Below are 26,895 nucleotides of genomic sequence, written 5' to 3'. Positions count from 1 at the left end.
ACCTGGTTGTTTAAAAAAAATGCCTTCATCACCATCTTAAATAATCATGCCCCATTCAAGAAATGTAGAACCAGGAGCCCTAGGTTCTCTCCAGACCTGACTGCCCTTAACCAACACAAAAACATCCTATGGCGTTCTGCATTAGCATCGAACAGCCCCCGTGATAATGCAACTTTTCGGGGAAGCTAGAAACCAATATACACAAGCAGTTAGAAAAGCCAAGGCTAGCTTTTTCAAGCAGAAATTTGCTTCCTGCTACACAAACTCAAAAAAGTTCTGTGACACTGTAAAGTCCAAAACCTTCCGCCGATCCCCCAATTGGAGTAAACTAATAAACACTTCTGCTTCTACCTTTGTAGCGGTATTTATTAGAGAGGGGTAAAGAAAGATTTTGTTCGGGCGCCAGGCAGGTATTAACCATGCCGAAAGGAAAAGAGTAGAATAGAGAGAGTATCACTACCAGACCCACACACATCAGCAGAAGAGACTGCCTAGAGTGTAGCCTGTTTACCAGATAGTCAGTGGAGAGAAAAGAGAATACACACCATATAAAACCCACATCACAGCACAGGGGTAACCCCGACAAGAATACTTCATACAATAATACTAATACTAATAATGGCAGAGCAATTAAACAGCATCTTCATACAAGAACAAACCCAGTCATCAACAGAGGATTTGCAATAATCTCTATTATTTTCTAGTGGATGAGTGCAGAGGGTATGAATGTGGGGGGTGTTCATCGACACAACAAAGGCCTTAAAAATGTCCACAGTCTTCTCGGCCACATGTCATTAGTACACCTCACCTCAATACAGTTCACATTACAATACACAACTTGCAAGCAACCTCCCTTTTAACTAAAATGTCCATCAAAATACTTCTGGCAGGGCAATAATAGTCCAGCTCTAATGAACTTCAATGGGAAGTGCATTTGAAAAATAGAGAATCTGTTGCAGGGTAAAGCACTGAAACGAGAGGGAAGAGAAAGAGAGAGAAAAAGAGAAATCTTAGCTGTGGTCTTCAGGCCTGCCGGTGTACGGTCTGACTGTCCGATGGTTTGTTGGTTTGTATGTTAAAGCTTCGCAACAATGTTGCTACTAATCCATGCGATCCATAACGGGCGCGGTCCCAAACAAAAACAACCACGATCTAAAGTGATCACACCGATGATTGAGTTAAATACTTTATAAACTACAAACGCTGAAAACAAACAAAACTTCTGCAGCACAGCACACACAATCAAACTGTCGCGCCAGCCAAGAGCCCCTCCCCAAAGAGCTGAATGAGCTCTCTTTATCTCCTCCTTCCTTACCGCTCATGTGCTCTTAAAGTGGCAGTGCACGGTGAAGGCTCCGTGCAGATTTCGCCACACTCCTCCCCCCATGAAAAAACAAAGCCTGTAGAAACAGAGAGGATGCAGGTTGACAGGTTCATGTTCCTGCTACACAAAACCAGGGAAGTCCTCATCATCAGAGTCCTCCACGAAGAGGTCCTGCAGGGTAGCAGGGCTTTAGGTCAACAACATGCACTGTCCTGACGTCTTCCCCAGTGTCCTCCAAACAGACCAAGTAATTCACTGGTCCCAACTGCTGCACTACACGGTATGGACCTTTCCATCTCGAAGCTAGCTTGGCAGTGAACTTCTTAGATGCCTTTGACAGATGATGTGAACGTACCCAGACACGAGACTGGGGTGGAAAACACACGTCTCGTCTATGTTTGTCATAGTTTCTCAGCTGTCGTTGTTTGGCTTTGGTTTTGCTGGCCTCCACTCTGGCTAGCAAGGTGTGGTGGTGTTGTATGGCATCAAACGCTGGGCAGTCAGGTGAAACATTCGAACTTTGCAAGAACCTGTCCATCGGACCTTTTAGTGGTCTTCCCAGGTGGAGTTCGGCGGGAGTGACCCCAGAAGTCTCCTGCACGGCAGAGTTCAGTGCAAAGCGAAATTCTGGAAGATGCTGATCCCAACTTGTGTGCTGATCCCCCACGAATGAAGCAATCATCCCCTTCGGTTTACCCTCTCGGTCAGGTTGGTCTGAGGATGATAGGCTGTGGTCAACTTGGCAATTACACCCCAGTAGGTACATTGCTCTTTGTAGATTCCTGATATGAACTGCGGACCTCGGTCAGAGAGGATTTGGTCTGGAATCCCGAATCTGGTAAAAACCTCCCTTCTCAGAATTAGAGCAATGGCTGATGCAGTGGCTTGGCGGAGGGGAAACAACTCCACCCAGTGTGTGTAGTAGTCCACTACCACCAATAAAAATTCATTCCGTGTCCCCCGGCTGGGAGGAAAAGGTCCCATGAGGTCAATTCCCAACATTTCATTTGGATGGTTCACCACGGTCTGCTGCATTTTCCCGGCAGGTCTGCCAATGTCTGGTTTGTATTTCTGGCAGGTTCACACTGCTGTACAAACTTCCGGGTATCAACCCACATGCTTGGCCAGTAAACCACCTCTTGTAGTCTTCGATAAGTTTTAACTCCAAGATGGCCACTCATGGGATTGGCATGATAAACTTGGATTATCTGGTCACACAATGTAGAGGGAATGAAGACGCGATAATGGGTGCTGTGTATTCCATCTCCTCTTGGAGTTTTTTGATACACTTTATCCTGAATTATGCTATACTTATCATTGAAGCGACTCTTGGAGTCTTCTTCAGACAGACTTTTGTGGATCACCATAATGGCAGCATCCTTCTGCTGTGCTCTCCATACACTCTCATCATCCAGAGGAAAGGAATCATCCAGACATTTAGCGTTAGCATAAGTACTGCACAAGGGAGGACAAACATTGGCAGTCTCTGTAATCCGAGAAAGGGCATCTGGTACAACATTCAGTTTTCCTTTGCGATACTCAATGATGAAGTCAAACTTCTGCAGACTGATAGACCAGCGAATAAGGCGGCTGTTGGTCTTGCCTGATGCCAGAACCCACTGCAGAGCAGCATGGTCTGTGACAACGGTGAAGATCTTTGCCTCCAAGTAGTAGCTCCATTTCTCCAAAGCCCAGACCACAGCGAGGCACTCCCTTTCAGTCGTTAAATAATTCCTCTCGGCTGAATTAAGGGTGCGACTTGCATAGGCAAGAACTTCTTCTGTTCCAAGTCCTGTTTGTTGAGCCAAGACTGCTCCAAGTCCTGTTTGACTTGCATCCGTGTACACAATGAAATGAGCATTCAGGTTAGGATGTCCAAGCACTGGAGGAGTAATTAGACTGTTTTTGAGTGCTTCAAATGCACTTTGGCATGCAGGGGTCCATTGGAATTTCACACCTTTCTTCCTTAAGGTGGTTGAGGGGTTCAGCTACCTTTGAAAAGTCAGGCACACACCTATGGTACCATCCAGCCATGCCCAGAAACCGCTGAACAGCCTTGAGGGATGTGGGAATTGGGAATTCCTGCACGGCTGCAACTTTGGCTGGATCTGCATGGATACCTTCAGCATTAACCACATGACCAAGGAACTTGAGTTCTGGCAGACAGAAACGACACTTCTTCAAGTTCAAGGTCAAACCTGCAGCCTGTAGCCTGTCGAAGACGGACTGAATGTCTTGCAGATGATCCCCGACAGAGGAGGAGTAGATTATGATGTCATCCAGATACACAAGACAATTTCTACCCCTCATATCTCCCAGGACAGTCTACATCAACCTTTGGAAGGTTGCTGGAGCATTCTTCAAACCAAAAGGCATGACTTTGAAGGAGTACAAACCAGCAGGGGTGACAAAGGCAGTCTTGTCCTGACTAGCGGGATCCATTGACACCTGCCAATAGCCACTGTTCATATCCAGATTACTAAAGATGGATGCTCCTGCCAGAGATTCCAGTATGTCATTTATGTTTGGTAGAGGGTAGGCATCGCTTTCTGTTATGGCATTCGGCTTCCTGTAGTCCACACAGAATCGATATCCACCATCTTTCTTAGGAATCAGGACAACCGGAGAAGCCCATCCGGAAAAAGAAGGTTCCACAATTCCATTCTCCAACATGCTTTTGTGCTGTTCATTGAGAATTGCCAGTTTGACAGGGGACAGCCTGTAGGGACGCTGCTTAATGGGGACCTCATGCCGGGTATAGATTTTGTGTTTGAAGACGGTTGTACGGCCGAGTGTAAAAGTACAAACCTCACTGTTCATGTCCAACATCTGGGAGAGCTGCCACCTTTCATCATCCGACAGACATGCCTGTTCCACTGCTTGTTTGATGTAGAAATCCGCATCAGGTTTGTTTTTGCTCTCGGATAGAAGGGGGGGTACGGCGGTAATCAGGGTGATAGTTGGGTTCTCGGACTTCACTGGTGGAACATGTTTTTGTCTTTGTCTCTTTATATTTTCTCTGTCTCTGACTTGACCTTGTCCGGACTCTGCATAATGTAGCAGGCTCCAACCTGAAATCAGTGCATTACCAGGTTGAAATAGATGAAGCTGGGAATAGTCAGAGTGTAGCCGATAGGAGGGTTCGGACATCGAGATGGTCAGTCCACTGAAGAACAGGAAGTCTAGGCCAAGGACTACAGCAAATGCAAGTCTTGAATCTGCAAGAATTGCCACAGGAAGGTTAATAGTCTCACCATGCAGTTTTATTATTATACTAATCCAGCCCAAGGGGGTGGTAGGTTCTCCATTGGCCAAGTACAATGGTCCCTCCTCCCATGTTCATAGCTCCTCGTGAGGTAATGCCATGTTCTGCCACAGGGCCTCTTGCATCAGGGTGTAAGATGCCCCTGTGTCAATTATGGCCTTCCCTCTCCAGTTCCTAACAGTCAGAGGAACCAATAGTTGTTGCGGAATAGGAATAAGACCGCTAGCTGTGCTGTCTAAAGGCTTCATGGTGGGCATCAAGGCTGACCCAATTGTATGCAAGCCACCACGCCTGTCTAGACTTTTAGTCTTCGGTCCTTTCTGACCTTTTCCTGAATCCTGACGCTGGACATAGAGCGGGCAAGAATCTGGAGGATGTTGGACTTTACTCCTCCAACACACGACTGGACATTTGTCCTGGATCTTGGGTTGCAAATATCTGAGACGGTTTAGCCCCAGGAGAGTTATGGGTATACTGGGATGAGGGAACGGGGTTTTTAGTTTGGAGGTGGTGCTTCCAGTCCTTCTCAAACTGAGTCCCAAGACGCACCAGATCATCCACATTTTTCACACGTTCTCGAAGTTGACTAGCAAGGCGGGGAACCATGTTCTTAAGAAGGAGTTTGACCATCTCCTGCTCAGTAATGTCAGCCTTCCATCTCCTACATAGAACTCGATAGGAGAAGGCAAAGTCCCGTATTGGCTCTGCTTCACCCTGGACTCTGTTACGAACACGTTCCGCCAGTTCATCCACATAGTCCTCTGAGAGGAAGGCTAAGAGGAATATATTTTGAAACTCCTCCCAGGTTGACACCTGTTCACGGGCTATCTCCCACCAGTCTCTTGCTGTACCATGGAGAACATTGTGGAGGGTAGCAAGAACCTCCAAGTCAGTAAGGGGCCGGATAGAAAGAAAATAATTACACTTAGATAAGAAAAACAGTGGATCAACATCATCTTCTGGGCTGCCAAAAGTGGGGAAAAGTAGTTTGATAGGGAGGGAGCGCTCTAGAGGAGGCATGACAGTGGCAGCGGGAGTTCTGTTGTTTAACAGTATCTTCAGAGGGGTTTTTGTAGTACTACCTGTTCCTATTCCCTTACTGGCCAAGCCAGTGGCAGAGGTACAACCTGAGGGAGGTGCAGAAGATTTGTCCAGAAGGGAAAAGCACTGCATTACCTCCTGGTGCAGCTCTTCCAGTTGAAGGTCTGTGGCCTTCTGTGCTTTTTCCATCTCATTAACGGTGTCCTTTTGAGTCTGTTCAATCAAAAATCGTAGTTCCCCTGTGAGGGAGTTCTTCATGTCCTCCATAACTTCCTTCAGATAAGAACACACTCCCTTCACAACAGAGGCTGACTCCTCTCTGCTCTCTGTTTTTGTTCCTCCTCAAGAAAGATTATGACTTGATGATGGTTAGTTTCCATTTGTGTTTTGAACCGGTGCAGTTTTCCTTGAATATCCTGCTTCAGAGAATCTTGTAAATATTTCTGTCTCTGAACAATTTGTTGTTGGTTTTCCTCCATTTGACAGGGAAGGTAATCCAACCTCTGCTGCACATCTGTCTGATGAGCCTCCACACATTCACTGAGTTTGCGAATGGCATTCTCCTGCATTGTCAAACTATGATTGGTGTGTGTCCATTGATGTTCCAGTTGTCCAGTGATCACAGAGACACCTCTCCCAGTCTCTCTGGACAGGGTAACCGGAAGGGTTTGAGGGGAGGGTAATGGTGGAGATGTTATAGGTGAGCCAGAAGCCTGGGGATTAGGGTCAGTGCTATCCAACTCCATTAGTTCATCGAGTCCTTCCACAATGAAAGAATCCCGAACATGATTACCACCAGGTGTGTCCACATTGACACAGTATGGGGTTTCAACAAAAGACATGATTCAACCTTGTGTGGATGGTGTCATGAGTGTTTCTCTTCAAGTCCCTGTTCGGGTGCCAATTCTGTAGCGGTATTTATTAGAGAGGGGTAAAGAAAGATTTTGTTCGGGCGCCAGGCAGGTATTAACCATGCCGAAAGGAAAAGAGTAGAATAGAGAGAGTATCACTACCAGACCCACACACATCAGCAGAAGAGACTGCCTAGAGTGTAGCCTGTTTACCAGATAGCCAGTGGAGAGAAAAGAGAATACACACCATATAAAACCCACATCACAGCACAGGGGTAACCCCGACAAGAATACTTCATACAATAATACTAATAATGGCAGAGCAATTAAACAGCATCTTCAAACCCAGTCATCAACAGAGGATTTGCAATAATCTGTATTATTTTCTAGTGGATGAGTGCAGAGGGTATGAATGTGGGGGGTGTTCATCGACACAACAAAGGCCTTAAAAATGTCCACAGTCTTCTCGGCCACATGTCATTAGTACACCTCACCTCAATACAGTTCACATTACAATACACAACTTGCAAGCAACCTCCCTTTTAACTAAAATGTCCATCAAAATACTTCTGGCAGGGCAATAATAGTCCAGCTCTAATGAACTTCAATGGGAAGTGCATTTGAAAAATAGAGAATCTGTTGCAGGGTAAAGCACTGAAACGAGAGGGAAGAGAAAGAGAGAGAAAAAGAGAAATCTTAGCTGTGGTCTTCAGGCCTGCATGTGTACGGTCTGACTGTCCGATGGTTTGTTGGTTTGTATGTTAAAGCTTCGCAACAATGTTGCTACTAATCCATGCGATCCATAACGGGCGCGGTCCCAAACAAAAACAACCACGATCTAAAGTGATCACACCGATGATTGAGTTAAATACTTTATAAACTACAAACGCTGAAAACAAACAAAACTTCTGCAGCACAGCACACACAATCAAACTGTCGCGCCAGCCAAGAGCCCCTCCCCAAAGAGCTGAATGAGCTCTCTTTATCTCCTCCTTCCTTACCGCTCATGTGCTCTTAAAGTGGCAGTGCACGGTGAAGGCTCCGTGCAGATTTCGCCACACCTTCAATCCATACATCTTATACACACTCTACAGACACAGTCTACTTTTTCTTAGTCCTTCCTCTATTTCTGATGTCCATCCAGTTTGATTTCTATTTGTAACTATGCTATGCAAAAGCTCCGAACCTATATACATTCTACAGATCCCTTATCCCTTACATTGTTTATCTTGTTATTAGTCCCACCCTTCAGCTCCACTCAACCCCTCCCATCTGTCTCTCAACATCATCCATTTTGGATTTCTACTTGCCATATATTTTTCAACTGTGCTGTGATGCTTCACAAAATAATTGAACCTTCCTATTCTAATAGCTTCTACAGATTGTAATTAAAAATTTAAAAAAATGCTAAAATAATTATTATATTATTGATTGATTGATTGACTATGGCTTTTCAAATCACCCAGTATTGCTATTTGTAGTGTTAGTTCTAGGCAAATGTTGCAATTCTTCAGCCATTCCTGGACCTGTGACCAAAAATGAGCTACATATGGGCAATACCAAAATAAAGGATCTAATGACTCTGCCTCCTCACAGCAGAATCTGCAGAGCCGGGAGGATTGTATCCCCCATATATATAACATTCTATTAGTTGCAAGAATTTTGTATAGTAATTTATATTGAAAAATTTGAAGTTTTGAATCCGGCGTTTTGCGTATCAATTCATAAACCATGTGCCATGGAATGGGTACATCGAAAATCTCTTCCCAACTATTTTGCGATCTATATGGCACAGCTGTCAGTTTTTTGGTCCTTAAATGAAATTGGTATATGTTTTTATTTATCACACTTTTCTTTAACCATTTGTGTTCTTTAATACAGGGCCGACATACAAGTTCCTTACTTTATTCCCCTTATACTTGCCTCTTCCATTTTTGTGGTAATGCTGCAATTAATTGGTTGTAATTTTGGGTAGAGCAGATATTTCCATATGTCTGTGTTAGCTGCATGTGTGACATAACTCCACCAGTCCTATTTATGATATCATTCACTAAATTTATACCTTTTTTAAAAATTTCTTTGATAAATACAGTTTTTTGAATCAATTAGTATATTTGAATTTAACCACAATATTTGTTGTACTATTTTTTCCGTCCTTTCAGGTGGATTAAACTGAAATTGCAACCAACTTTCTAAGGCTTGTTTAAAAAATAAAGATATTTTGGAGATGATTTCCTTTTCAAACAACCGAAAGTGAGCAGGTGTAATCTGAATAAAGGGGAAAAGGCCCTTCCTGAATATAGGATGAGACATTCGTACCAATTGACAAGAGAACCAGTTTGGATTTAAGTATAACTTTTGTATGACTGATGCCTTTAGTGAGAGGTCTAATGCTTTAATATTTAATCATTTCTGCCCACCGAATTCATATTATCTGGTTTGCCGTTCCAAATAAAATTGAATATTTTTTGTTCATATAATTTAAAAAGTAGGTCACTAGGGGTAGGCAAAACCATAAGCAAATAGGTAAACTGTGATATAACTAAGGAGTTAATCAGGGTGATTTTTCTACAAATAGACAGGTATTTTCCTTTCCTTTTAGGAAGAGTCTTGGTTGTTCCAAACTTCTTCCATTTAAGAATGATGGAGGTCATTGTTTTCTTGGGGACCTTCAATGCTGCAGAAATGTTTTGGTACCTTTCCCCAGATCTGTGCCTCGACACAATCCTGTCTCGGAGCTCCACGGACAATTCCTGTCTCGGAGCTCCACGGACATGGCTTGGTTTTTGCTCAGACATGCACTGTCAACTGTGTACCTTTCAAAATCATGTCCAATCAATTTAATTTACAACATGTGGACTCCAATCAAATTGTAGAAACATCTCAATGATGATCAGTGGAAACAGGATGCATCTGAGCTCAATTTCCAGTCTCATAGCAAAGGGTCTGAATACTTATGTAATTATTAGATTTTTAATAATTAATAATATTAATTTCTAAAAACCTGTTTTCGTTTTGTCATTATGGGGTATTGTGTGTAGATGAGATTTTTATTTTATTTTATCCATTTTAGAATAAGGTTAGCGTAACAAAATGTGGAAAAAGTCAATAGGTCTGATTACTTTACGAATGCACTGTGACGCCAAGACTTTTTGATTTTGTTCAATTTGTTGTATCTCATTTTATTATTTTAAATGTGTTTCTGGTATGTGTTACTGCAATTCCGCTTTTAGCCGCCATAGTGCACATGAAACAAAACTAAATAAGCCATTATCATTTTAAATACATTATTTGATTCTTAGCATTGATGATGATATTTGTTGATATTGATACTGATGTCCCTGTACCATCCATGGTACGGACAAACTTGTGAAATTGTGTGTAGAAGCCCATTTTGGGGTTGTTGCCACCAAACTGTTGTAACCAAACATTCAAACATTCTAAATGCTACTAAAGTTGCTTTTTAAAATGTTGATATCAACACTGTCGCTCCATTCAACCAAACATTCTAAATTCAAACATTCCACCAACTGTCTTTTATACAGGTAACGAGTTCAAACAGGTGTGGTTAATACAGGTAATGAGTGGAGAACAGGAGGGCTTCTTAAAGAAAAACTAACAGGTCTGTGAGAGCCGGAATTCTTACTGGTTGGTAGGTGATGAAATACTTATGTCATGCAATAAAATGCAAATTAATTAATTAAAAATCACAGAATGTTTTTTTCTGGATTTTTGTTTTAGATTCCTTCTCTCACAGTTGAAGTGTACCTATGATTAAAAAAATTACAGACCTCTACATGCTTTGTAAGTAGGAAACAAAAAGTATCAAATACTTGTTCTCCCAATGTATGTGTATGTCCATTACATGAAATCCAAATACAAATCTATTTAAATTACAGGTTGTAATGCAACAAAATAGGAAAAACGCCAAGGGGGATGAATAGTTTTGCAAGGCACTGTATGTACCCTGAAAATATATAGATATGGTGCCACCCCTGATTAGGGAATGACAGCCACTATAACTAAACAATAACACATTTATTTGAATACATATTTAGCTTCCAGTCAATGTCTCCATATACAAAGTTGAGAGTCTCATCTTTCATTTTTGGTCTTACTGGTATGTCAAATGAGCTAATTCGACAATTTCTCAGTATCAAAGAAACACATTAAATAAATAACAGAAACATTTTCATGACAAGTTGCCAGGGATGAAATTAATCAAAATAACTGTTCAAAACATGAAAAACATGCATAAAGCTGTATTTTTAAACCTCAAATTTGACTTTAAATGTGTGAGAATGTTCTGCGTATTTGCGGGAATTAAAACCATGTACTTGTACCATGTACCATGTACGTTATAACTACGTTTGTGCTTTTAGGGTTAATGGATATTGTTTAGACAGTTACACCAACTTTTAGAATTAAGAATATTCTTCCAATTGTAGACATTCAGTTACATAGGATTGTTCAAATTTTCCCCATGTAATGTTAATGCTCTGCTAACATTGCTACCATATAATGTTGTAGTATCATGTAAATGCATCATAATGCAGAAACCTCAATGTCCCAACTCTCTAAATACATGGATCTAGATGTGGCCATAGATAGAGAATCCTCTCACAATTCACTTTACAGAAAAAGGAACACTGATATATGATACTCTGTATCATGTCAAATCAGTTTTACATTGAACCAACAAACAATGGCAGATTTGAAATTCACAGAAATGCCCCCAGATTTGTTGTGCTATTCAATTTGTTTCCTTCAAGAAATGATTCGCTGGGTAAGCTAATTTACAAATAATCAACAAAACATTCTAAATGCAAACATTCTACCAACTTGCCATGACAAAAATAATAACATTTTTAGATGTAGCATACTATACAATACAATGGGTGGGTCTAATCCTGATTGCTGATTGGTTAAAATTGCATTCCAGACGGGTTTTAGTCCACAAATCTATGACGTTGAAAATTCCTATTTACTCTGTTCCAGCTGATTGCGCAATCCACTGTCTCATCAGCCCAGCCAGGCAATTTATAAACTTGATCTCTACTCTAAAAAGCATCTAGACATTATCTCACATTTCTTTTAGGCTAACATTTAGGTTTCAACAGTGGACATTTGTATAAACCTTGCTGTCTGTCTCTTTGACCTTTATGACATTGTTTCAATATTTAAATTCGATATCCAGCTGTCCCACAGTAATGAACGTGTTGGGAGTCAGGACGAGACAGACAGGCAGCGTTTTCTCAGCCAGTCGAAATCATGAATCATAATTTTTATGGATAATATATATTTCAATATAAATTGAAAAAAAGTCAAATTAAATGAAGTGCAGCTAGTTTGCAGTCTTTACAGCTTCAGTTTGAAGTGATTGTGTTAGCTGTGTTGTTGAACAACAGTGTCCTGACGAGTGAGCAAATGTCCTATGCCAGGCGAAATTGCACCTCATTAGTTTATTGTTATGGATGTACCCCAAATAAATGTCTTTATAAAACAGTTTAAATAAATACAAATGCAGCTATTTTGCTGTTATTCAGCCAGTATGGCAATGGAACATTTAGAATGAACAACTGTTTCTCTTCCATAGATACAGAACAAAAAGACTGAACGACTGGGACTGGCAACCAAACCGATAGAATGAATGACCAGTTAGCTTGGGTAGCAACCCTAGATTTGTGTCGGGACTATATCTGGAAGGATGAAATACTATGAATAAATTCATCAAAATAAGATTTTAATTGAAAACATGTCAATGATTATTTGAGTATGTTGGTAACCCATTGTATAAAAGTGATAATGCGCTCAAAGCCTGTGTTTGGAGGATATTGGCACAGTGTGCCTGCCTGGGCCTAATGACACCCGTGCCAATATATCCACCAAACACCGGCTTTGAGGGCATCAAATCAAATTGTAATCCAATTTTATTGGTCACATACTGTAGACCGGGGTTAGTTGTCACACTTTTTACAAATTAATGTATTTCTAATGCACCAGTATATCTTATTTTCACTGTTAGGAGAAAAACCAAGGTCTTCGGTTGAAATGGGGACCATTTGTTATCCTCATATCTTATTCCAACACGGAGTTATAAGCCATTAACAGCACTTTGTCCGAGGTTGGTTGTCACACAGTATGGGGTTGGTTGTCACAGTGTTTGCCATTAGTTTTTCAGCAACAAATAAACCAATATACAATGTTTTTGAAAAAGTAAAGCCTTTATTTGAAAAAAAAGGAAAGCCTTTATTTATTGAACAGTATTTCTCTCTAACATTACAAAAATAAATGTGTAGAAATAAATTCAACATTGTTGAATATTTGCTTTGGCATTGCAGTTCTTACTCTACTCAAATGTTCATGTCAATGCTTAATAAAACAAACTAAAGTAGGGCAACATTTGGGGAAAAAATTGTATGTGGATGAAGGTCATTCTTAGGCAAATAAACTATATGTAACGGTATTCGTCGTCTGAAGAAGAGGAATCGGATGTTAGTGTAATTTAATTTTACCAATGTGCTTTCATCAATTGAAAACCCTGAATCTATTTTATGAGAATTTCTAAGATTCTTGTTTGCATAAAATAGACGCAGACCAGTCTTTCAATAATAGGTAACAGAATTTATTCTCGGAGCGCGCTGACACTTAACCACGAGCAACAGTTTATATACAGATCATGACGTCATTTCATTGCTTTAACAGAATCCCCTCCTCTCGACCGGGACAAAGTGAGGTGAAAAGTTCATTCTAACTTACTAACACACTCCCAGATAACTTTTGACCCCTCAACATTATCAATCACCACTGAGCTGTCAGTTCTAATTAACAGAAAACCTAGGAATGCACTCACTATCTTATCTAAAAACCCCAGAGCTAAGTTTCTGTAGGTTCAACGCTAGGTTAACGACCTTATTTGTTTACACAGTCCCCAACCCATTTGTTTCTTCCTAGTTGGAATGGTGTTCATTAACTTTAATTACTCCTTGTCCTTGTCACACAATCCCTTCTTATGAACTCATATTGTTAATCAGATAAAATAAAACAGAGTATAAGTTTACTTAGTTACAATTCTATTTAAAATAGGGATATTGTTTGTTCATTTATTCATAATAATCACAACATTGGACCAAATCACACTCTGACCAAACCAAAATAGAGATATAAATAGCTCTAAGGTCAGGGCATAACACTATAAAGAGAAATAAATGGCTACAGTTTACACTTTTTTTGTTATTTAATGAAATATATTTTTTTTAGAAAAGGGGCTGTTTTTTTTTAAAGTACCGGGGTAACTGGCATCCCGGGGGGGGGGGGGGGGGTATTATGGGATAGGGTTTCACACAAGTGCGTCTAGTTGTCTTATTTTAATTATTTAAATTAAATATGTGGAAAAATTGTTGCACATTAACATCCGCACTATACGGAGATTTGATGTAAATTCCCTCCTTTTAACTCACCTGCACATTCATTTACTTTGTTCATTCTTTGTTGTTCCTTTTCCATACAATCCATTATGTACAATTGCAGTGAATAAATTTGAATAATGCACGCTTTTAAATCCCAGCAGTATTTCAAATTACATTCAGGAGCAAAAGGATTTCAATAGTTGTGTTTAATTCATAAAAAAAAAATATTAATTGGAATGTAATATTTTCATGGATTATCATTCAATCATTCAAATGTATTTATAAAGCCCTTTTTACATCAGCAGATGTCACAAAGTGCTATACAGAAACCCAACCCAATACCCCAAAGAGCAGGCTAGGAAAACTCCCTAGAATGGCTGGAACCTAGGAAGAAACCTAGAGAGGAACCAGGCTCTGGGGGATGGCCAGTCCTCTTCTGGCTGTGCCCGGGTGGAGATTATAAGAGTACATGGCCATTTAAGGCCAGATTGTTCTTCAAGATGTTCAAACGTTCATAGATGACCAGCAAGGTCAAATAATAATAAGTGGTTGTAGAAGGTGCAACAGGTCAGTACGGCAGGAATAAATGTCATTTGGCTTTTGATAGCTGAGCATTCACAGGTCAAGACAGCTGGTGCGGAGAGAGAGTCAAAAACAGCAGGTCCAGGACAAGGTACCACGTCCGGTGAATAGGTCAGGATTCCCTAGCCACAGGCAGAAAAGTTGAAACTGGTGCAGCAGCATGACCAGGTGGACTGGGGACAGCCAGGAGTCATCAGGCCAAGTAGTCCTAAGGAAAGATCCTAGAGCTCAGGTCCTCCGGGAGGGGAGGGAGAGAGAATTAGTGGGAGCATACATAAATTCACACAGGACACCAGATAAGACAGGAGAATTACACCAGATATTACAGACTGACCCTAGCCCCCCCCCGGCACATAGACTATTGCAGCATAGATACTGGAGACTGTAACAGGGGTGGGTCGGGGGACACTGGCCCCGTCCGACAATACCCCCAGACAGGGCCAACCATGCAGGATAAAACCCCACCCACTTTGCCAAAGCATAGCCCCCACACCACTAGAGGGATGTCAACAGTCTACCAACATACTACCCTGAGATAAGGTTGAGCATAGCCCACAAAAATCTTCTCCACCACAGTGACTCAGCCCCCATAACAGGGTCAGATGCAGAGAATCCCAGTGGAGAGAGGAGACCTGGCCAAGCAGAGACATCAAAGGCGGTTCGTCGCTCCAGTGCCTAGCCGTTCACCTTCTCACCCCTGGACCAGACTACGCTCAATCATAGGAACTACTGAATAGATGAGTCTTCAGTAATGACTTGAAGGTCGAGACCGAGTCTGCATCTCTCACATGGATAGGCAGAACATTCCATAAAAATGGAGCTCTATAGGAGAAAGCCCTGCCTCCAGCTGTTTGCTTAGAAATTCTAGGGACATCCCGGAGTCGCCTCTTCACTGTTGACTTTGAGACTGGTGTTTTGCGGGTACTATCAATTAGCCTTTTAAAATGATAAACTTGGATTAGCTTACACAACGTGCCATTGGATCACAGGAGTGATGGTTGCTGATAATGGGCCTCTGTATGCCTATGTAGATATTCCATAAACAAATATGCAGTTTCCAGCTACAATAGTCATTTACAACATTAACAATGTTTACACTGTATTTCTGATCAATTTGATGTTATTTTAATGGACAAAAAAAGTGTTTTTCTTTCAAAAACAAGGACATTTCTAAGTGACCCCAAACTTTTGAACGGTAGTGTAGTAATGGCATCACCAGCCGAATTCTAATTGAACTGGCACCAGTTGTGAAAATGGGCTGCGCTGGGCCAAGTTTACCCTAACAGGGCTCGAATTTGCGAATTAGATTAGAGTCAACTGGAATTTGGCCCTATATTTAAGTGCCGGTGGAAACAGGGCGAATGTGACAACCATCCCTAAACACCCCCCAATACTAATTAAGATGCTAGTAACCACATGACTTGATCTATGGAAAAAAATACACATTTAAATAAAGCTCTTCCTTTCCTCTTTTCAATAAAGTAATTGTTTATGGATACTCCCATCATATAGCTATTTATTAAAGAAATAACAAGCATATGAATATTTACTTTCACCCTTGAAAACTGCAAATATTCCTCTCACCTCAATATTTTTAGATCCTGTCCTGAATTGAACACATGGATGAACTCTCCTATAGAGGACACACATTTTTATCTTGAAATTAAATTATTACACAGCCCCTTCTGGATTTTGAGTAATAACCACTGTGACAACCAACCTGTGAGACAACCAACCCGTTCTCCCCTATAATTAGTATATGTATGATGAGAAGTGTGCTGGTAATCATTGTGTTGTTGTGCAGGTAAGATCGAAGCCAACCGGACAGTGGACTTTGAGCAGGTGCAGTGGCTGAACTTCACAGTGAGAGCTCAGGACCACGGCAGTCCACCCAGAGTGGCTGAGCTTCCTGTCTACCTACGTATAGTAGACATCAATGATAACAAGCCCATCTTTACACAACCCTCTTACCAGGTACCAAAAATACTAGTTCACAACATGCATTGCAAAGGGCGTCACCCTTAAGGCGTCAGCATACTTCGGTTCAGCTGGCACCTAGCCGAACTCGGCTAAGCGAACTGAACGTGTGTTTTCACATACTACCTTAATTAAAAGACATTCACTTGAAAAAAAAGATAACTCAAGAAATCTGTCATAAATGTTGACGTTTTTCCCAAGAAGATCTTAGTCGCGCAATTTTCCTCTAAGATGTTTGGTGCAGTAATAGTCAAGTAAAAAATGTTGCATGAAAACAATTTGTTTCTTGTTGAATGACACTTCATTGAAGAACCCCTACTGTTGACCAATCACCAACAAAGGGGCATAGACGTTGGCTACCGACTTCGGCTTGCCTCAAGAAAAAAATGTGTGTGCACGAATAGCCGAAAAAACACTTGCGGAAGACCAAATCTAACAAAAATGTCATTATATATGCACAAACTATTTTGGTTGGGATGCATGCGGACACCTTTAGTAGTACTCATTTGATATAATTTCTATTGTGATGGTCTGAGTTTGTGCTTGCCTGTGTGTATGCTGATGATGTTGTGTCATGCTGTCCCTTTGCAGAAGCCAGTGTTTGAGGATGTTGACTTGGGCACGGTCATAGTGACAGTCAGTGCCACAGATGCAGATTCGGGCCTCTTCTCTGTCATCGAGTACGGCCTGGTAGACGGAGAGGGCAAGTTTGGCATCACTCCCTCCACTGTGAGTTCTGTAACATGTTTTAACACGTGAAGAAACACACACACACACACACACACTTTGCAGTGCTTGAAGTCGACTTCTTTTTACTTCACATATCACTGCACTTCACAAATTGGTGCAGGCACTCATTTTTGGGTGCTGGTACTGTTTATATTTAGGAGCTGGAACTTTTTAGCCAATATTCTGTGGTGTATGGTCCTCGAGCAGTAGAAAATTCAATGTGCTAGTACTAGCTACCGGTGTGCACCTGCCAAATCCAAGCTCTAACGCACAAACACACATACATATACACACGCACACAAACACAGACACACACACACGCAATCGCTCCTCTCTTTTGTTTTCACTCTATTTTGTACTCTTTCAAAGAAAAATAACAGATTCATCTACATTCAATATAGAAAACATTAGGAACAAACACCTTCCTAATATTGAGTTGCACCCCCTTTTTCCCTAAGAACAGCTTCAATCCATTGGGGCATGGGCTCTACAAGGTGTTGAAAGTGTTCCACAGGGATGCTGACCCATTTTGACTCCAATGCTTCCCACAGCTGTGTCAAGATGGCTGGATGTCCTTTGGGTGGTGGACCATTCTTGATACACACGGGAAACTATTGACACCCAGCAGCGTGGCAGTTATTGATACACTCAAACTGGTGCGCCTGGCACCTGCTACCATACCCTGTTCAAAGACACTTAAATATTTTGTCTTGCCCATTCACCCTCTGAATGGCACACATACACAATCCCATGTCTCAATTTTCTTGAGGATTGCAAATCCTTCTTTAAATCCATCTCCTCAACCTCATCCACACTTATTGAAGTGATCTTAACAGGTGACATCAATTAGGGACCATAGCTGTCACCTGGATTCACCTGGTCAGTCTATGTCATGGAAAGAGCAGGCGTTCCTAATGTTTTATACACCCAGTGTATGTTGCCTGATCATCGAAATTACACTTAAATGTGGAATATGGGACCTGGAATGAAACATTTTACTAGCCTAAGAAGAAAGACATTTTCAGATACAAGGTGACTTTGTAGAGGTAAAGGAGGAGACCAAGGTTGCGGTTGGAATAATAGCTTTTAAAGGATCACTTTACTCTTTTGGTGTGTTGTTCATTAGTCCACTGTTAATACAATCCCCCAAAATGTTCATGTTTTTTAAGATGGAGCACTCTCAGCACAGAGCAAAAATTGTGATAATGATGCTGCCTTTTACATCATATGAGTAAACTATCCCTTTTACCTCAGAGCTCCTTGGGTACAAGCTAGTGCAAAATGAAACGTCCTTAATCTAGAGGTTGTATAAGTATGCATTAATCACTTCAGTGTCACAATTATGTGCATTATTATTATGACATAAAACAGACATTCTTGTAAGGGGGATTAACTTTTTTCAAAGAGTTAGTTTTTCTGCCTAAATGTTCGATCTCTGCTGCTTTGACTCCTGTCAGTCTTCCGCATTTCATTGGAGTCTGGTGTAGTTGCCCTTAGACACTGATCTTGTGCAATTTTTCATTTCCACTAATAGAAGGTAGTATAAATGTAACCACATGTAACATATGGTTTTTCATTAGTATACACGTCAAAAGTCCCAATGCAAAGTTACACCTCACTTTTCTATTTTTAGAGTTATTACATATAACCGATCAGAATCCCGAGAATGCCGAAGTCATGCCGGAAAATGTTTTTGCGGGTGTGAAGTTATATGGAGGACCCGGCAAGCCAGCCTATTCCCTATAATGTAAACTCCAACAGAAATGAATTAAAATGTATAACTTCAAATTAAACCTAATCGTTTGCACAAGGGCTGGGACGATACCAGTATTGCAATACTCGTTAGTAATTGTGGCATGAAAACAAAACATGAAGCTGATTTCAAATTTTTGGGAAAACAGCCCTAATATTGAAATCAAAAATCATTATGTTGTCATCCAGAGTCACATTTATTTATTTCCTAACCTATAGCACATAATATTTTACATACAGCAGGTTTTTAAAGGACCAAATAGTTTGGTCTGCCTCCTGTTTTCATTTTTGCGATACTGGTATCGTACTGGCCCTAGTGGTGAGCTTTCTGGTGCCAAGAGCTGCTTAGGCATCACCCAAGTGGGTGCTACACAGAGTGGAATTGGAGAAGTCCAGTGGCTATAAGTCACGCTCTTCCATTTCCTAATAATTGCTCCCACAGTTGATTTCTTCAAACCAAGCTGCTTACCTATTGCAGATTCAGTCTTCCCAGCCTGGTGCAGGTCTATCATTTTGTTTCTGGTGTCCTTTGACAGCTCTTTGGTCTTGGCCATAGTGGAGTTTGGAGTGTGACTGTTTGAGGTTGTGGACAGGTGTCTTTTATACTGATAACAAATTCAAACAGGTGCCATTAATACAGGTAATGGGTGGAGGACAGAGGAGCCTCTTAAAGAAGATGTTACAGGTCTGTGAGAGCCAGAAATGTTGCTTGTTTGTCGGTGACCAAATACTTACTTTCCACCATAACTTGCAAATAAATTCTATAATTTTTTTCTCATTTTGTCTGTCATAGTTGACGTGTACCTATGATGAAAATTACAGGCCTCTCTCATCTTTTTAAGTGGGAGAACTTGCACAATTGGTGGCTGACTAAATACTTTTTTGCCCCACTGTACATTGCTTGTTTGTATGTTGATTTTGAAATGCTTTGAGATTCTTTGAAAAGAAATGTAATAAATTATAATGATTATTATTATTACATTAAATACAGTGCCTTGCGAAAGTATTCGGCACCCTTGAACTTTGCGACCTTTTGCCACATTTCAGGCTTCAAACATAAAGATATAAAACTGTATTTTTTGTGAAGAATCAACAACAAGTGGGACACAATCATGAAGTGGAACTACATTTATTGGATATTTCAAACTTTTTTAACAAATCAAAAACTGAAAAATTGGGCGTGCAAAATTATTCAGCCCCCTTAAGTTAATACTTTGTAGCGCCACCTTTTGCTGCGATTACAGCTGTAAGTCGCTTGGGGTATGTCTCTATCAGTTTTGCACATCGAGAGACTGAAATTTTTTCCCATTCCTCCTTGCAAAACAGCTCGAGCTCAGTGAGGTTGGATGGAGAGCATTTATGAACAGCAGTTTTCAGTTCTTTCCACAGATTCTCGATTGGATTCAGGTGTTGACTTGGCCATTCTAACACCTGGATATGTTTATTTTTGAACCATTCCATTGTAGATTTTGCTTTATGTTTTGGATCATTTTCTTGTTGGAAGACAAATCTCCGTCCCAGTCTCAGGTCTTTTGCAGACTTCATCAGGTTTTCTTCCAGAATGGTCCTGTATTTAGCTCCATCCATCTTCCCATCAATTTTAACCATCTTCCCTGTCCCTGCTGAAGAAAAGCAGGCCCAAACCATGATGCTGCCACCACCATGTTTGACAGTGGAGATGGTGTGTTCAGGGTGATGAGCTGTGTTGCTTTTACGCCAAACATAACGTTTTGCATTGTTGCCAAAAAGTACAATTTTGGTTTCATCTGACCAGAGCACCTTCTTCCACATGTTTGGTGTGTCTCCCAGGTGGCTTGTGGCAAACTTTAAACGACACTTTTTATGGATATCTTTAAGAAATGGCTTTCTTCTTGCCACTCTTCCATAAAGGCCAGATTTGTGCAATATACGACTGATTGTTGTCCTATGGACAGAGTCTCCCACCTCAGCTGTAGATCTCTGCAGTTCATCCAGAGTGATCATGGGCCTCTTGGCTGCATCTCTGATCAGTCTTCTCCTTGTATGAGCTGAAAGTTTAGAGGGACGGCCAGGTCTTGGTAGATTTGCAGTGGTCTGATACTCCTTCCATTTCAATATTATCGCTTGCACAGTGCTCCTTGGGATGTTTAAAGCTTGGGAAATCTTTTTGTATCCAAATCCGGGTTTAAACTTCTTCACAACAGTATCTCGGACCTGCTTGGTGTGTTCCTTGTTCTTCATGATGCTCTCTGCGCTTTTAACGGACCTCTGAGACTATCACAGTGCAGGTGCATTTATACGGAGACTTGATTACACACAGGTGGATTGTATTTATCATCATTAGTCATTTAGGTCAACATTGGATCATTCAGAGATCCTCACTGAACTTCTGGAGAGAGTTTGCTGCACTGAAAGTAAAGGGGCTGAATAATTTTGCACACCCAATTTTTCAGTTTTTGATATGTTAAAAAAGTTTGAAATATCCAATAAATGTTGTTCCACTTCATGATTGTGTCCCACTTGTTGTTGATTCATCACAAAAAAATACAGTTTTATATCTTTATGTTTGAAGCCTGAAATGTGGCAAAAGGTCGCAAAGTTCAAGGGGGCCGAATACTTTCGCAAGGCACTGTATATAACACCATCTAACCATCAAATATGCAGTTATCTTAGCCAGAAAACCAGCCAGCTAAAGTTAGTTACAGTGTCCTCCATAATTATTGGGACAGTGAAAATGTTTTTTCTTCTTTCGGCTCTATACTCTATAATGTTTGAGAGTCAGCTAATCCAATAGCGATATAGTAGGTTAAATCCAAAGTAGATACATTCCGGAGGCAATAATCCAGAGGCAGCATTGGTCAAAGGAGAAGAGGGGAAGAGTCAACAATAAGACAGCGATTGGAGGAAGGCTCCAGGCAAATGGAAAGGATCACAACAGCGCAGTCAGTCAGCTACTGTAGCTCGCTAGTACTAAGCCAAGGTTGAAAAATTCTAGCCTACTTCACAGAGATCATGCGGACCCCTTGTGTGAGGAATATGATTGGTTGTTTTCATCACACCTCCTCGTGATTAGTGGATTGTAGCTCACCATTGCGAACACTCGATCTGCATGGCTAGTGGCTAACTAACCTGAGCTAGCTAACGCAGAGTAGATTATCCATATGATGTAGAGAAATATGCATTGTACGTAGTTTTGAAGATATCTAGAAATAGGTTAACAAATATGTTTAAAAAACAAAATATAACTATGTTTGTAGTTGTAGGTAACCAGATCGTGACTACAACTAAGTCACTAAGTCTTTGACCACACTGTGTTGTTCCTTTGGTGAGTAAAAACTCAAAACTGCTTCCTACCCTTTAAGGCTGTGACTGGGGGAGGGGAGGCTGATCCTACAGTGGTTTTTCCTGTACACGTTGTGTCATACTACTGCAGCACACCTTGCGGGCTGCCACAGAATTCTATGGCACGTTATTTAATGCTAGTTAGTACTAGTTTGACCACCAGATGGCATGTTTGAGAAGCATTTGACAGTCTTTAATATTGGCTGTACTAGAGCATTTAAAACCTATTTTGGAAGAACAAAGTATATGGGATTGATTTTAAAAAATGTAGCTTAATTAATTGTATTAATATTATGGTGTTACTATTCCAAGAAAAACAAAAAACAAAACCCTCAGGGAAAATATGGAGCTGTACAATGTGACCAGTCGGGAGTAGGCTACAGTACTAAGAGCAAAATAATCCCAACATTTCCACACCCTAATTGTAGTCTAACCAATACCCAAACAGAGATTTGGTGAAAATAAAAAGCTCATTGATTTATCAAGTCTCAGAGCAGCGTGAAACGGTGCTGAAATGGTTGACCACACCCAGGTAGGATATTGCTTCAAATTCTATTGCTTCCATCTTCAATATGGTCTAAGTGCCACAATGTCACAAATAATTGAACACACACAATTCTTAAAACTCTGAGAAGTGTAATAGAAGGTGATCTGCACTGCATATTAAACTGACATTCTTATTGCTAAATTCCACATGTTAGTGTGTATGTTTCGATCCTCTTTCTCGCACACGCACATGCACTTGCTGTCTTGACCTCTGAATGCTCGGCTATGAAAAGCCAACTGGCATTTACTCCTAAGGTGCCGACCGGTTGCACACTCTATAAACACTGTTTATATTATCTGACCGTGCTGGTCATTAATCTAGCTTTTATGGCCATGTACTCTTTTAATCTCCAACCAGTTCGGATTTAAGTATAGCTTTTGTATGACATGACGCCTTTAGTGAGAGGTCTAATGCTTTAATATTTAATAATTTCTGCCCTTGAATTCATATTCATTATATAAATAGGCCCATATGCACCTTGATATTGGGGGTGTGCCATGCAGCCGTGCCTAACAGGAAAAGGGGGTGCGCCATGTGGCCGCGCCAAACAGGGAAAGGGGAGTTGGAGCTGGTCAGGGGGGATGGAGCTGGTCATCCGAGCTTGTGCCAGAACCTTGTACCAAGGGAAGGGAGAAGCGGAGAGTCATAGATACTCCCGCCGTTTACCCGTGCTTCATTGGTCTGTTTTGCTTGATGGCCCTCCGATCTGCACTTGTTAGATGGCCCTCTGACCTGCAACCATTTTCTATGGTTATATATGTGTTCCCTACTCTTCTTGTGGTCTACCGAAATTAAGGCAGTTTATACAATTTTAAAAACATTACAATACTGTCAGGATTTGGCCAGGGTTGTTCTGGGTTTTGGTCACTAGATGCCCCCATTGTGCTTTTTGACCTTATGTTTTTTCCCTTGTTCCCCATTATTATTTGCACCTGTGCCTCGTTTCCCCTGATTGTATTTAAACCCTTAGTTTCCCTCAGTTCTGTGCTCTGTGTTTGTATGTTAGCACCCAGCTCTAGTGTTCTGTGTATTCTTGTCGATTCCGGTGGATGCTCTTGTGGAATTCTGTTTTTGTTTTTGAGTATCTCTTGAGGCTTTTTTGTGCTATTCCTACCACCTTTTGGATTTGCCATTTTTGTATTTAAGGACTTCTCCTTTTTACTTTATTAAATACACCGTCTTAAGTACTGCTGTGTCTGCCTCATCTTCTGGGTTCTGCTGACTATTTGTGGCTCAGGTGGTTAAGTGACTGTTTCTCACTCCGGAGACCCAGGTTCGTAACCGGGTCCTGACAGAAACACAGAGCCCAAAAATGAACCCAGAGGCAGCCAGTTCCCAGGACCTTTTTGCCATGCTGTCCCACCACCAGGAGACTGTCCAACGCCACGAAGCCACCCTGGTTCAGCAAGAGGCCTTAATGGCTAGACATTGTCATCTTCTGTCGGAGATGCTGACTTCCATTAAGCAAATATCTGATCGTCTTACCCCGGCAACAGTTCCCGTCCCAGTACCTCAGATTCACATACCCATGGCAGTTAACCCCCTGGCTGAACCACATCTTCCACCTCCCCAACGGTTCTCAGGTGATCCAAGTGCTTGTAAAGGGTTTCTCACCCAATGTTCTCTCTCCTTTGAGCTACAACCCTCGTCGTTTCCCACCGACCGGTCTAAGATCGCTTATATCATCACCCTGCTGTCGGAAAAAGCCCTGGCCTGGGCTACTGCTGTGTGGGATGCCCATAGTTCCTGCTCTGCCAGCTACTCTGCCTTTGCTGAGGAATTCAAACGAGTGTTTCAAGGCCCAAGCAGTGGTTCTGACTCAGCCAAACAGCTCCTGACTCTCCACCAAGGTTGGCGCAGCGTGACGGACTATGCCAGCCAGTTCCGCACGGTGGCAGCAGCAAGTGGCTGGAACAACGAGGCGCTCACGGTGTGCTTTCTGAAAGGCCTTTCCGACACTATCCAAGATGAACTGGCCACTCGGGAACCACCGGACAATCTCGAGTCCCTGATCAAGTTGGCCTCACGCATTGACCAGCGTCTGAGAGAGAGAGAACTCAACCGTAGACCTCTAGCCCCTATCAGTCCCAGCTCCGAGTCCCCACCTTTATCCTCGCTGGCTCCATCGGAACCCATGCAGATTGGCCGCATCTCCCAGGCTGAGAGAGACCGCCGGATGAGGGAGCGACGCTGTCTATATTGCGGCAAACCGGGCCATTTCCGTTCCACGTGTCCCGGGCTCCAGGGAAACGCTCTGTCCCGTACAGACCGGGGGGAACTGTAACGGGAAACATAACCTCCTCCCATCCGTTCAACTCCCGTCTGCTCATTCCAGTCACCCTCTCCTGGGACAACCACAAACTTCACCTTCAAGCCTTGGTGGACACTGGAGCCGCAGGTAACTTCATGGATGGTGTCTGGGCGAAGGAGAATGGCGTTCCCTCTGAACCTCTAAGTGAACCCATGAGGGTCACTACATTGGATGGAAGCCCTTTGGGATCTGGACTTGTCACTCATGTCACTACCTCCTTGCGACTTTCAGTTTCACAACACCAGGAATTGATGAACTTTCATTTGATCTCCTGTTCCGAGTTCCCTCTCGTCCTTGGATACCCCTGGCTTCACAGCCATAACCCTCACATCGACTGGTCTGTGGGCACTATCAAGCAGTGGGGTCCTACGTGCCAAGCTACTTGTATTTTCCAGAATTCCCCGAGTTCTACTCCCGAGTCTTTAGAATCCATCGACCTGACCCGAGTTCCCGAGTGTTACCATGACCTCAAACTGGTGTTTAGCAAACAGAGGGCCACCATGCTACCACCCCATAGACCTTACGATTGCCCCATCGATCTGTTTCCGGGCACTTGTCCCCCCAGGGGTCAGATCTTTTCCCTATCTCCACCCGAACGAGCTGCTATGGATACCTACATCAAGGACGCTCTGGAAGCAGGCCTCATGCGTCCATCCACCTCCCCGGCGGGAGCAGGGTTTTTCTTTGTGGCCAAGAAAGACGGTGGATTACGTCCTTGCATCGACTACCGGGGACTCAATGCCATAACCGTCCGTAACCGTTACCCGCTACCCCTTATGGCCACAGCCTTCGAGCTGCTCCAGGAAGCAGTTGTTTTCACTAAGCTTGACCTGCGGAACGCATACCATCTTGTGCGGATCAGACCTGGTGACGAGTGGAAGACCGCTTTCAACACGCCTACTGGTAACTATGAATACTTGGTGATGCCCTTCGGCCTGACCAACGCCCCAGCGGTGTTCCAAGCGCTCATAAACGATGTGCTTAGGGATATGCTTAACATATTTGTGTTCGTTTACTTGGATGACATCCTCATCTTTTCGAGCTCCCTTCAAGAACACACTAAGCATGTCAGACAAGTACTCAAACGCCTCCTGGACAGCCATCTGTACGTTAAGCCGGAAAAATGTGAATTCCATTCATCCCGAGTACAATTCCTGGGATTTGTAGTGGAACCCGGTCGAGTCCAAATGGACCCCAGGAAGGTAGGGGCGGTAGCGGATTGGCCCACCCCCAAATCCGTTAAGGAAGTTCAGCGTTTCCTGGGCTTCACAAACTTCTACCGCAAGTTCATCAAGAACTTCAGCTTGGTGGCAGCCCCTCTCTCAGCTTTAACCAAGGGTGGCAATGCAAGGTTTTTGTGGGGAAGAGAAGCTGAGACGGCCTTCCAAGGACTCAAGCAGCGCGTTCTCTCTGCTCCCATCCTGATACTACCGACTACGGATGAACCATTTGTGGTGGAGGTAGACGCATCAGAGGTTGGTGTTGGAGCTGTCCTGTCTCAGAGGGGTGAAGACAAGAAGCTTCATCCGTGCGCTTTCTTCTCACACCGGCTTACCCCGACTGAGAGGAACTACGATGTGGGGGACCGTGAACTCCTAGCGGTTAAGATGGCATTGAAGGAATGGAGACACTGGCTCGAGGGGGCTTCTCACCCGTTTCAAGTGCTTGCGGACCACAAAAATCTGGAGTATATCCAGCAGGCGAAGCGGTTGAACTCTAGACAAGCTAGATGGTCTCTTTTCTTCAATCGATTCCAGTTTATCCTCACCTATCGGCCCGGGTCGAA

At 42.3% G+C, this 26,895-nt stretch overlaps 1 protein-coding gene across 2 annotated transcripts in view; it reads left to right on the top strand.

Annotated features, from left to right (window-relative positions):
• The window catches only part of cdh23 (cadherin-related 23), a 688,999-nt gene that overhangs the window by 638,410 nt on the left and 23,694 nt on the right, over positions 1 to 26,895 (top strand). For both annotated transcript variants that reach the window (XM_064931960.1, XM_064931959.1), the window contains 2 exons: positions 16,277 to 16,446; positions 17,041 to 17,178. In XM_064931960.1, coding sequence (XP_064788032.1) covers positions 16,277 to 16,446; positions 17,041 to 17,178 — 308 coding nt within the window. The remainder of the gene's footprint in view (positions 1 to 16,276; positions 16,447 to 17,040; positions 17,179 to 26,895) is intronic.

Source organism: Oncorhynchus masou, chromosome 23, assembly GCF_036934945.1.
Source record: "Oncorhynchus masou masou isolate Uvic2021 chromosome 23, UVic_Omas_1.1, whole genome shotgun sequence".
Lineage (NCBI taxonomy): Eukaryota > Metazoa > Chordata > Actinopteri > Salmoniformes > Salmonidae > Oncorhynchus > Oncorhynchus masou.
The sequence above is the reverse complement of the archived record's forward strand: the minus strand, read 5'-3'. Positions and strand labels throughout refer to the sequence as shown.